The sequence below is a fragment of the Xyrauchen texanus genome, chromosome 9, assembly GCF_025860055.1.
Source record: "Xyrauchen texanus isolate HMW12.3.18 chromosome 9, RBS_HiC_50CHRs, whole genome shotgun sequence".
Taxonomy (NCBI): Eukaryota; Metazoa; Chordata; class Actinopteri; order Cypriniformes; family Catostomidae; genus Xyrauchen; species Xyrauchen texanus.
The window spans coordinates 40016297-40029324 of NC_068284.1; the positions used below are offsets into that span (position 1 = coordinate 40016297).

The window sequence follows — 13028 nt, forward strand, 5'->3', positions numbered from 1 at the left end:
GTGTTTGAACATAAAAAGCTCACTAATGCAAGATATAAGTATGCCATTCGTTTTATATGTAAAAATGAGCAGGCTATGAGGGCTGATTCCATGGCAAAGAAGCTCATAGGTAACAATGTTAATGACTTTTGGAAAGAAGTGAGAGTTCTTAATAACTGCAAAACATCTTTACCCTGCACTGTTGAAGGTCTCTCCGCCCAGACAAAATTGCAGAGTTATGGCGACAGCACTATAGTACCTTATTTAACTGTATTCACGCCGATTTGTATAAAGTAGAACACATTGAGAGTAATACTCGTTGGAATCAATGGTGATTATGTCACATGAGGTACACCAAGCCATACATAAGCTTTCTGATAACAAAGCTAGTGGATTGGATTGTATTTCTGCTGAACATCTTAAAAATGCCAGTATAAGAATAGCTCCTTTGCTTGCCATTTGCTTTACTGTTTTTATGATACACGTGTATTGCCATACTCAATGTTGGCTGTTCTATTAGTTCCAGTAATTAAGGACAAAGCTGGGAAGGTAGGTAGTTTAGATAACTACAGGCCTATAGCTTTAGCTGAGCATATTATCAAAGGTGCTAGAAAGAATTCTGTTGGACAGATTAAATGAATTTATTAACACCACAGATAACCAGTTTGGGTTTAAAGCTAAACATGGCACTGACTTGTGTATATATGCTCTGAAGGAAATTGTGAACAAATATAGAGATAAAAACTCATCAGTTCTTATGTGTTTTATTGATGCTTCTAAAGCATTTGATCGTGATAAATCATGGTAAATTGTTTAACAAATTAAGGCAAAGAGGGGTGCCCAAGTATATTGTGAGAATTTTGGCTTACTGGTATGCCCACCAGACTATGCAAGTGAAATGGGGCAGTAGTGTCTCAGCTTTATTTGGGGTTGGCAATGGAGTCAGACAAGGGGGTATTTTGTCACCTACTGTCTTTAATCTCTATATGGATGATCTGTCTAGGCAGTTGAGGGCCTGTAATACTGGGTGCATGATTGGTAATTCAATGGTGAACCATGTGATGTATGCAGATGACCATGTGATTTTTAGTCCAAGTAGTGCTGGATTACAGCAGCTACTTAAAATTTGTTCAGCATATGGTGTGGAACATGATATCAAATATAACGCCAATAAGAGTGTCGTCATGATCTGTAGAACTAAAGAGGATAAATGTTTGAACTACCCTGATTTTAAATTGGCTAACAATCAGCTTAGTGTCTGTGATAAGGTGAAATACCTTGGTCATTTTATCACTGATAGAATGACAGATGATGAAGATATCTACAGGCAATGTCGCATGATGTACGCACAAGCCAATATTCTCTTATACGTACATTTAGGGCATGTACGGTTGGTGTAAAGATATTTCTTTTTAAAGCATATTGCACACCGTTCTATACTGCTCACTTGTGGTCAAATTATAGAAAGACAAGTCTTTTAAAATTGAAAGTAGCATATAACGATGCAATGAGAATGTTACTCACAAGACCAAGATGGTGTAGTGCAAGTGAGATGTTTGTGGCTGCAAGAGTGAGGACCTTTCATGCTGTTTTAAGAAACCTAATGTTTAAATTCATGTGCCGGCTTAATGGGTCACAAAATGAAATAATAATGGGCTTAACTAACATACGGCTAAGTACTACACGCTACCAATCTCGTATGTGGAAGCACTGGTATAACTGTCTTTTGGTAGAACAATGACTATTATTATTTTGTTTTGTTTTGTTTGTTTTTAAGTGTAGGTATGTATGTGTGTTATGGTGTATTCAATGTATTGTTGTGGGTAAGATTTGGACCTTGAGTCTGTAATAAAAGTTTTTGAAGTTTTTGAATCCAAAGAGTTCAATCTTTGTTTCAGCAGACCAGAGAATTTTGTTTCTCATGGTCAGAGTAATTCAGGTGCCTTTTGGCAAACACCAGGTGGGCTGTAATGTGCATTTTACAGAGGAGTGGTTTCCGTCTGGCCATTCTACCTTACAGGCCTGATTGGTGGAGTGCTGCAGAGATGGTTGTTCTTCTGGAAGTTTCTCCTCTCTCCACAGAGAAATGCTGGAGCTCTGTCAGAGTGAACATCAGGTTCTTGGTCACCTCCCTGACTAAGGCCCTTCTCCCCGATTGCTCAGTTTGGCCGGGCTGCCAGCTCTTGGAAGAATCCTGGTGGTTCCAGACTTCCATTTATGGATGATGGAGGTCACTGTGCTCATGGGGACCTTCAATGCTGCAGACATTTTTTTTGTACCCTTCCCCAGATCTGTGCCTCTATACAATCCTGTCTCTGAGGTCTACAGACAATTCCTTGGACTTCATGGCTTGGTTTGTGCTCTGACATGCACTGTTAACTGTGGGACCTTATATAGACAGGTGTGTGCCTTCCCAAATCATGTCCAATAAATTTGCAAAGATTTCAAAAAACTTCTTTCACGTTGTCATTATGGAGTATTGTTTGGAGAATTTTGAAGAAAATAATGAATTTAATCCATTTTGGAATAAGGCTGTAACATCATAAAATTTGGAAAATGTGAAGGGCTGTGAATACTTTCAGGATGCATTGTATGTGTAATTAACTAGGATTGTACAGTACACACCCACACTACGTAACCATATTACATTTTTGCTGTTTTCCCCTGCATTTTTTGTTTTTTAAACATTGCATATACAAACAAATAATAAAACGTATTAAACATGCAGATTATTATTCAGGAGGGACATGGCAAGGTCCGCAAATTGAGGCTTTTCAGTCTTTTTAGTGAAAACTTTCCCAGTCACTCCTCCACTTGCAATTTCTCTCTCACACTCTTTCACTCCCTTTTAAAGTTGAATTGTATTACAAACATTTACTTTCAGTAGATGATTAACATTTGAAAGACACATTCTCTTGCATAGTTTTACATTGTGTACATTTTCAGCTAAATTCCTTAAGTTCTATTATTTCCTCTGTGGAATGATTTGGAGACTCTCATTAAACTGGTTTTGCTTTTCAAAATGTAACTGATTTTACATCTTTCACAAGATCCTGCAATCCTGAAATTACCTATTCATTCTCAAATGTTCTTTTTCCCCTGATTTACGATATACATCCACTCTTGCAGTTTGATGTCAGATCATATGTTGAAGATCCTGGATTTGCTCTGAAAGACAGCAGATGGGTTTGGTGACGGCTTAGTCTTCAAAACCTGCTCCTGTAATAAAAGTAGACATTTTGGTAAAAATTAATAATGATAATGATAAGTTTGTGGATTAGTCCCCCTATGAAAATGCAATTGGTAGTGCTTTGCACTCTTTCTAAAAGTAGTAATTGGTGATGGGGAAAAAAACATACTTTTGAGTATGCAGTAAGGCACACCGTGTCGGGATATACTGTTAAATATTTTTTTTTAGAAAACACACCCCTTTTTCCATACAGTGCAAATTCATTTGAGATTAGATTACCTTTAAAATTAATTATTACTTATAGGCTTATCAATTTAAAAACTGCTGTAGTATAGCTTCGGCTTCACATTCATTGGCCTCTGTCTATATTTGAAAGTTAAAAGAGAACCATCACGATGGGGGAGAACTTATTGTGTGAGGTGAAGCTAAGCAGTGAGGTGAAAAAAAAAATAAGATTAATCTACTTAATATTTTCCTCTCACATTCACATTCTGTTTAGTAGTTCTAGTTTAAGAACATGGAAACCACAGCTCCAGCCATGCAGACTCACTAAAACAAATATTGTGCTCATATATGAGCTATGTTTGGAATCAGGGCTGGACTGGTAATCTGGCATACCGGACAATTTCCCGGTGGGCCGACACACTTTGGGGCCGATCCAGGGCGGGGTGGCCATTGGGAGAACCGAGCAGGCCGGTGGGTCGATCGTGGAATGGGCTGCGATTAATCTAAAATAAGCTGCCTCGTTATACAGGACAGACCACAAAACGGTGCCGCGATATGCAGAAAAGGCAATATATATATATATATATATATATATACACACAACAGTTAGTTACGGTCCTCGAATCGGTCTGATCAGCACTCGGACGCTTCACTGTGTGTGTATCACTGCTTGTGTTCGCCATCCTAAACTAAAGTGTAAGAGCAGTGCTTATGTGTTATAGTGCTACTGTAGGCTATATGTCTCTTTTTACATCTATTTTATTTTTTTATTTTTTTACATTACATATGTTAGCCAGCAGGTGGTGGCAAAAGATAATTTTTGTGTGTAATATGAGCCAGTTGGTGATGCGATGTGAATCCATTAGTAATGTTTTACATAGAACAGTGCTCTGTGATCGCTAGTATTACTAATACATTACTAAAACTAGTAAATAGCTTCAAACAAACAACTTCAGCATTAAGGCTCATCACAGCTGAGAGACATACAGACTGATTGATTACAGAACTCAAGGTCCTTACCTCTTACCAGAGTTTCCACATTGTATTCTTACTGTTTAAAATGGCAGAGGACATTGCGGTTTCTATAGGGAATGACGGCTACTGCGAAATAGAGAGGAATATCCCCACTTGGATGGCTATATTACCACTGAGAAAGCTGACAGCATCTCTTCTTGGGTGTGGCAACATGTGATTGCACAAGCTCTCTCTCTCTCTCTCTCTCTCTCTCATACACACACACATACATCCTTGTTTATCCAATAACTTGTTTTAAACAGCACAAGCCCTAGTCCTACTATATGGCCCTAAATCAGAATTGCTGTGATTACCTGCAACCGAATCACAGCAGTGCTGATGTAGGACCATATCGCACTCTTGCTTCTGTGATATTGCTTAAATAACATTAACATTAGTTGATGCATTCCAATATATTCACTGTGCATTTTCCCATTGAGAATCAATGGGTTCATCCAAAAGCTGAAAGATTTTGCTTTCAGAGGCTTTATATGGAGTTAAAATGAAAATAAGGTGCATTTCAAAATGTTCTGAGACCAGTGAAGACAGACAGCACACGGGAGGTTAAGTCATTCACTAAATAGGGTGCAAGGGAGCATCCTATAACTTTCAAATACATTCAATCCTAAAATCCAACCAAAAGTTCAGTTTCAGGCTGCAAATGATGTTTGGACCACTCAACTTGTTTTTCAGACATGGGACAATGTTAATCAGTTCATAGATTCATTTTATAATGCAACATTTTATTTTAACATGGTTGGCAGTGATTGGATGATGCTGGACATTACTTTGAATAATAATTATTTATTCAGCTTCATAGGAAATCAGCTGTAATGTCAATAATGTCTAAAACAAATTTTGATTTTATGGTTTTATATGGCAGATATCTGTCTTTTCTAGTCAAATGAAATTAATCAGAAGTTGAAGGGAGAAAGGGAGGGAAGGACAGGTTGTGTTCCTGTTAAAGCCCAGGGATGGCTGAAATGATGGCAGCTGGCTTAGTCACACATGTCTCCAGTGACATGCACTTTACAGTAATCTTACATACACATACTCTATACAGACACTCAGCACTGGCTTTTTGATGACTAAACAATGGAAACGCATTACAAAGACATGGACATAAAAAGGACGGTCACCAATCCTCAGATTTGATCTAAAAAATAAACCAAAAGTATTCTCACTGCTTCAGAACATTAGGCCAAATCTGACAATTTGACAGATTAAAAATGGTGCAGCTCAGGTTAAATAAAATGGGAAAAGTTACAAAAGAATAACGGAGCCATTAAAATGACATCAGGGGCACAAATGGTTCACCCACCATACATTTCTCCCCAAATAAATCCCAGCATTTTTGCCTCAGATCCCTGGCATCGTGTCTTTAGTTGTCTTTCTCTCTTCACTGGTTAAGCACATCTTTGAGATACAGTGTAAGTGTATCAATAGGTTACACAGCATGTAATTAGGACTAAAATAAACCCCATCTGATTATTGCATACTTCACTGTAGAATTGTGCAAACAGATTTAACACTGCTCTAAAAGTCTTCCCAGTTTCAAAGTTAGCTTTGACTATAATTGACAGGAAGCACAGAGACTACATTCACATAATGAGCCATGGGAGTCGGGTCAGTGTCTGATTACATAACATCAATGGATCAGCAGCAACAAACACAGAGGGTACAAAAAGATCAGCCCCAGTATTAAAAAAAACTTGACCTAAAACTTGACCAAACATTTGAAGCTCCACAAATCACATAAAGGCAGCATAAAAGTAATCCATATGGCTCCAGTGGTTAAATCCATGTCTTCAGAAGCTATATTCTAAGTGTGGGTGAGAAACAGATCAATATTTAAGTCCTTTATGACTAAATCTCCACTTTAACTTTTGCATCTGAAAGTGAAAGTGCAGATATAGAGTAAAAAAAGATTGAATATCGATCTATTTCTCACCCAAACCTATTATATCACTTCTGAAAGATATAGATTTAACCACTGGAGCCATATGGATTACTTTTATGCTGCCTTTATGTGATTTTTGGAGCTTCAAATGTTTGGTCACCATTCACTTGCATTGTATAGGCCTACAGAGCTGAGATATTCTTTACAAAATCTTCATGTTTGGGTGAATTATCCCTTTAAGTGTGATGAATAAAATGTCACAGTGCAAAAATCCTAATGTTCTGAAAGTACACTTCATTTTCTTTGTCTAGTAAAATTTCATATTTGTATTTATTTTTGGATTGATTTGGGGTTAAACCTGACCAGGAAATTTTCTTTGCGGGTTCTGGGAAAATCACCAATGAGTCCAAATTATTTTCTAAATAAAGATTTATGTTTTTAAAATAGCATTCCATAAAATGGTTGAAGTTACTGTGTTTTATACAGTCTAAATTTGGCATTGGTTTTACACAATGATATCTTGCTTATTATATTAAAGTCTATGATTCAATCTCATTCTGCTGAGTGTGGTTTGAATTTTTGCACTTTGTTGATCTTTGTTACATCAGCAGCTGTCTGATCTAATTTCCCCCACGTCTCCCCGATCAGTTGTTCCTCTCACCTCTGGTTTAACGCTGAGCTCTGTCCTCTGTGTGCGTGCTTTCTCTGACAGGCTACTCAGCTGTGTGTGTGTGCTTGTCTCCAGAACACCATCTGTATGTCTGTGTGTGTCCGTGCTGAAGGCAGCCTGGTAGCTGGTCTCGGGGGAGGGCTCATCGGTGCCTGTACCGAGGAGGGTGGGCCGTTTTTGGCCAGACTTGGATGGCCGGGCTCCAGACTCTTGCCTGATCCAAAACAGAGATAAAATGTTTCAGACAGAGAGAAACAGACAAAAACACTGGCTGAGCCCTGGGGAGTGACAGATAAGGACAGCAGACATCAAGCTGAGCTAAAGTCAATCTGCAAAATGGAAGCAACAGGTGAACTGGTGAGATATGCAAGATCTGTCCACAATGTAATTGTATTTTTCATAAAAAGAACAGTATGATATGTGGAAAAGCCCACTGCAAAGGGTGTTATATTCAGAGGATTGTAACAGCACAAGCTACAGAAGCATGAAAGCCTCTAGGTAGGAAAATGAATCACTCTGTGGAGTGCTTACTTAGTTGAATAACTGAAACGAAATGATTGATGAACTCCTATGATCGTTACATGCATAAATAACAGATCACTACCTCTGTAACGACACACTGATACAAACAGCTCTGTCGATCATAATTATGTTCTCATCTGATTTAATTTGTCATATTTTAGTTTCATCTCTCTTTCATGAGATGTTGAAGGAAATATGCATTACAAGTGACCATAAAAAATACTACCGTAAAATATATTTAAAGAAAAATCACTTTTCCCTTCACACTCTGTATCCTTGTTTAATCTTCATGAACCCCAGCCATTCATATGTTGTACAGTGTAGTGGGCATGTGGAGAATGTACAAAATGTTTGCTTGTATTAATAAGTACCCTAAAGTGGCATTCAGTTGATCACAATGTCTGGACATTAATAACATGAAAAATAAAAATTTCAGAATTTCTTAAACTACTTCAAACAGTTTTCATAAAAAAAATCGTCCATGTGCAGCAATGACAGTTTTGCAGATTCTTGGCTTTCTAGCTGTCAGTTTGTCCAGATACTCTTAAGTATTTGAAGTATACTTTTTTTTTGTCTTTGAAGACTGTTGTGTACACCTTTGTATGAAATCTTCAGTTTTTTGGCAATTTCAAGCATTGTGTAGTCTTCATTCCTCAAAACAATGATTGACTGATGAGTTTCTAGAGAAAGCAGTTTCTTTTTTGCCATTTTTGAATCAGTTCTTTTGCCAAGTATGCTTACACATACAAGGAATTTGTCTTGGTGACAGGAGCTTCCAGTGCACAACAATACAGCAACAAGACCGAGATAATAATAAAAATAATAATACAAAATTTAATATAAAAAAATGTAATAGAAAGTAAAGTGTTTACAGAATACACTATAAGACAATATATATATATATATATATATATATATATATATATATATATATATATATATATATATATATATATAGTGCATATCTAGATATATAGATCTATTATATACAGATACATACGGACATACTGTAACGTAGTGCAGAAGTCTAAATACAAATGTGTGTGTATATACATGTATGCAAGGGAAAGTAATATGAAATGCAAAGAAATAGCTTCGATGTAAGTATAGTGTAATATAAATAAATTAAATAATGATAAAAACAATGTTATAAAATAACTAATATTTTCATTTTTAACTAAATATTTTATCATATTTATATTTTATAATATAAAATATTTTAGATGTATATATTATATTTTATCATAAAATTAAATATATATTTTACAATAATTAATATTAATAATATGTCATAAATTATATGTAAATCATATGCAATGTAAATAATTGCAGTAATAAAATGCAACAAGATATATAAATATATCAAATAAATACAATTATATAATAACAAAATAATCAATGTCAATAACTCATATTTTTTTTTGTTGCCTACCTAACAATTTGTTGCCTAATTTTATAAATACAATTTGTATAATAAAAACAGTTCAAATTTAGTATAAAACATAGTCATTGTTATGTTTCTTGCACCAAACATAATGTTTATAAATAATAATCATCAAAAAAAGCTATATGTTTATTTGCTGAGTCTCTGTATGTCACGCGTGTTTCATACATCCTCCATGAGCGGCGCGTTTTCGTTTCGGCTCTCATATGAAAAGATTACACCGTTCCCACTGTGAGTCAGGAGGTGACGCGTCCCAGATGCGTCCCAAATGCAGCATTGAGCGGATAGTTTTGGCGTCGGGCCTATTTTTGCCGCGCTGAGCTCTGGGTGCAGTACAACACTAAAATAATCATGAGATTATTGAAAAGACACAGAAGTAAATCAAAATTATTCAAACCGAACCTAAAGTGCACACTACAAGTTATATGTAGGCCTATGCATGCAAGTAAACTTAATAAAGTAACTTAATAAAGGAAATAATGAATAAACTGCTGGACCTTTTGTCTGTGTACTGTAGGTGTACGGTGTATAAACACAACATTAACCAATCACAACCAAGTGTGCTGATAAAGATGAAGTGCCTGAGACTGCTGTCCTGGAAGCAGCAATAACCTCAGCTTATTATGACCTTATTATGAAGTTTTTGGCATAGGACCCCATAGATAACTTTAATTTCTGCGCAGAGGCGCTGCTGTGTGAACCCAGAGTAAGATGCATGATGATAATAACTAAATGAAAAGAAACGGGAATCTCTGTCAGTCAATGAGAGGTGCTGAAAGAACAGCTCCCTTGAGAAACCACAGAGCAAACTCCTGATCATCATCAGTACCTGTACGAGCTCATCGGATCTCCGCCTCTTTGCCTGCCGCTGCGCTCCTGTCTCTCCGCCCGCGGCTGATTCGTGCCTTTCGAGTAACCATTTACCGGGTTGTCCGTTAAAGAGACGCTTTTCCCGCCGTTACTAATCCAGGGGAAGTTGTCCTTTTTTGGAATGGGCCAAGGTTTATAATCCTGTTTATACTGAGTGACGCTTTGGAAAGGCACACCCGGGGGGTGGTAGTCCTCGCGGGGTTTGTAACTCGGTTCCGTCCTTCCCCGGTGCGGCCGCCGAACTCCAGCAGCATCCCGCGTCGTGGGAGAGTCGCGCTGATCCGGCGATACGAACTCGATGCTCGGCACTGGCTCCGTGGAAACTAGTTTGGTCACGGATCGCACCTCGTGCACCGCGATGTCCGAATAGTTCTGAATCGTCAGCGGAACCGACAAATCCGATTTATCAAACTGATTCCAGAACCGCGTCATACAACAGACTCTGCTGATGCACGGCCAAGCCATGGCGAAAAAAAAGTGGCAAACTCAAAAAAGCGAATTACATGAAGGAATGTGAACGCGGGTTCGCTTCTCGAGAACTGCGCGAGACTGCTGCTCGCTGTCGGGACATTGTCATTGCACACCCCTCTCACGTGGTCTACAGATTTCCACTTGATGCAGAAAAAAATAAAAATAAATCCCGTGCGGGTGCGCACTGCGCACCTCATGGCTGAACCAAATGTTCTTAAAAAAATCTTCTATTTTTAAACGTGTTTCAAAACCAAGTGATCTTACTACGTAGACAGCACTTTTTGGTATCATAGTGCAGCTGACTCGCGACGTGCCCAAATGCCCCAAAAATGCGATTGAACTAGGCTAACTTAAATTGATGCACTATAAATAATGAGCCTTTTAAAATTAATTGTTATAATTGTTGTGTTGTAAAAGAGTGTCAGGTGACCATGTCTGTGTGGAGACCATGACTTTCTTTTTTTACCAGTGGCACAAATGACTCTCCCAAAATGGCCCAACACAGCCACTGTAGCTTTGGCCTGGGGCTCAAAGTGAAGGGCAGGTTTGAGAGGTCATTTGTAAGGGTCAGCAGGCTGGATTCTTCAAATACCAGTTCTGCATTTGCCAAAACTGTGACCTTAAACTACTTTAAATCTTGTGCATTTTTTGAGCTTATGGCTGCAAGTTTTTACACTCAAATTTAAAAGCTCACCATTCACACATATTGTGGGCTATCTGCAAAACAATTGGTCTCATTTTTCTGAATTTACTTTGGAGATACATTGCAAATCAACACAGCTGCAACCAACATAGACTTTTTTTTTTTTTTTTTGCTATTCATAATTTCATGGTGTTTTGTGATAGCTACACAACTTTTGTTGTGTGCAATAAATTCAGTAGAAAACAGTTACCCAGGTAAAACTCTTGTTCTTCTCATGAAAGACTTTGTGCAGCTATCCCATCACCACCTTCTGCATGGCACCAACAGCCTATCGAATGCTTGTACAGGAGGACAAATCCACATACTCTGCCTGTATCTGCTGTGCTCTGATGTCCTGAACACAACTTTCAAAGTTGATTGTAATTCAGCTTTCAAGTTTAATCTTAATCGGTGTCTGTGGTTTCTGACATGTTTAAATTCCAGACTCTTGAACACTGTCTGTGTGCGGGGGAACCTATAAATCCAGAGGTGATGTGGAATTGGAAAGAACTCACTGGACTGGAGATTTATGAGGGTTATGGACAGACCAAGACTGAGTTGAAACTGGTCCAAAATTAGTACCTCTTTTATATAGACACCGATTCTTTAATAAAATCCATTATTATGACCTGAAGAAGAATACATTTAAGCTTAGTATTGTAGTATCACACAGAGATCCATCCCATCTTAATCGCAGGCACATTCAAAGGCTTATAGAACAAATCAGGGTCTTTTGGAAAGGTGGCACCAGGATATGAGGTTCAGGTGCAGCAGGGTTAAAAGGGCATAATAGTATTTTCTAGGGCTGTCAATGGATTCAAAATTTAAATCGAGTTAATTACATAATGTGCAAATGAATCACAATTAATCGTAATTACACGATTACAATATTCACTGAGGAAGGCCCCCAAATAAAGTTAATTTAGTTTGTAATGTAAAAATTTTTTATAAATATAATACATTTATTAAATACATCTCAGAAGCCCTACGATCAAGAATTGTTCCTTTGCATTAAGCTGGAAAGGGTTACAAAGTTACCTTGAAGAGCTTAGATATTCATCTGTCCAAAGTTAGACACATTTTCTATAAATGGAGACGATATAGTACTGTGGCTACTCTCCTTCGAAGTGTCCGTCTAGCCAAGGTAACTCAAAGGGCACACCGCATAATGCTCAGTGAGGTAAAAAAATAAAAGAAACCTAGAGTGACAGCTAAAGACTTGAAGAAATCATTGAAACTGATGAGTCTACTATATGGAAAGATGGAAGTCACTGCTTTCCAACAAAAACATTGCTGCACTCGTGAAGTTTGCCAAAGACCACCTTGACACTCCACAACTCTGTGGACTGATGAATCTAAGGTTGAATTGTTTGAGAAGAACACACAGCACTATGTATGGCATAAAAAGGGCTGCTTACCAGATTTTGTGGAGGTATTGAACAAATTACTTTTTAAGGTAACCATATCTGTTTGCCTACTTGTTTGTTGGTGCATGAGCCCTTAAGTACATACTCTGTACACAGCCAGAGAGCGTACATACCTTTTTTCTTTACCCGTGCACACCTTTTCCCTACCACGCATTAGGAACTTAACTTACTTTCTCTCGCAGTCACTACCACAGACTAAGAATCCTCAAGTACCAATCTTCAGTATGGACTATTATGTACACACTTTGCCTCCCCCAAGTGTTATTTTTCTTTTTTTCTTCTTCTTTGTTTTGTTCTAAATGAAAAACTGGATGGCAGAAGGAAAATACAACTACTTTTGTTTTGTAACATGTGCTAATGTATATGCTGCTACACCAAAATAAAGAATTGAAAAAAAATTAAAAAAAGGCCCGCTTGCCATCATCGACGGAAACATGAATTCCCAAGTTTATCAAGATATCTTACAGGATAATATCAGGGTGTTTTGGTTGAAGGTGGTGGATGAAGATGGTGTCGTTGTGCCACAAGGACAAGAGGGAAACCTCACCATCAGAGTAAAACCACACAGACCGTTCTCTCTCTTTACAGAGTACACGGTACTTCTGCTCAATCGCACTTACACTCTTTGGATCTG

General features: G+C 37.7%; 1 protein-coding gene across 1 annotated transcript; it reads right to left on the reverse strand.

Annotated features, from left to right (window-relative positions):
• Positions 1-809: 809 nt before the first annotated feature.
• Positions 810-10327, reverse strand: LOC127649541 (microtubule-associated protein 6 homolog). The gene is made up of 3 exons (XM_052134699.1): positions 9774-10327; positions 6970-7192; positions 810-3198 (listed from the first exon to the last, which is right to left on the reverse strand). The coding sequence occupies exons 1-3, from the start codon at positions 10277-10279 to the stop codon at positions 3121-3123; spliced, it is 807 nt and encodes a 268-aa protein (XP_051990659.1). The 5' UTR covers positions 10280-10327; the 3' UTR covers positions 810-3120.
• Positions 10328-13028: the final 2701 nt, after the last annotated feature.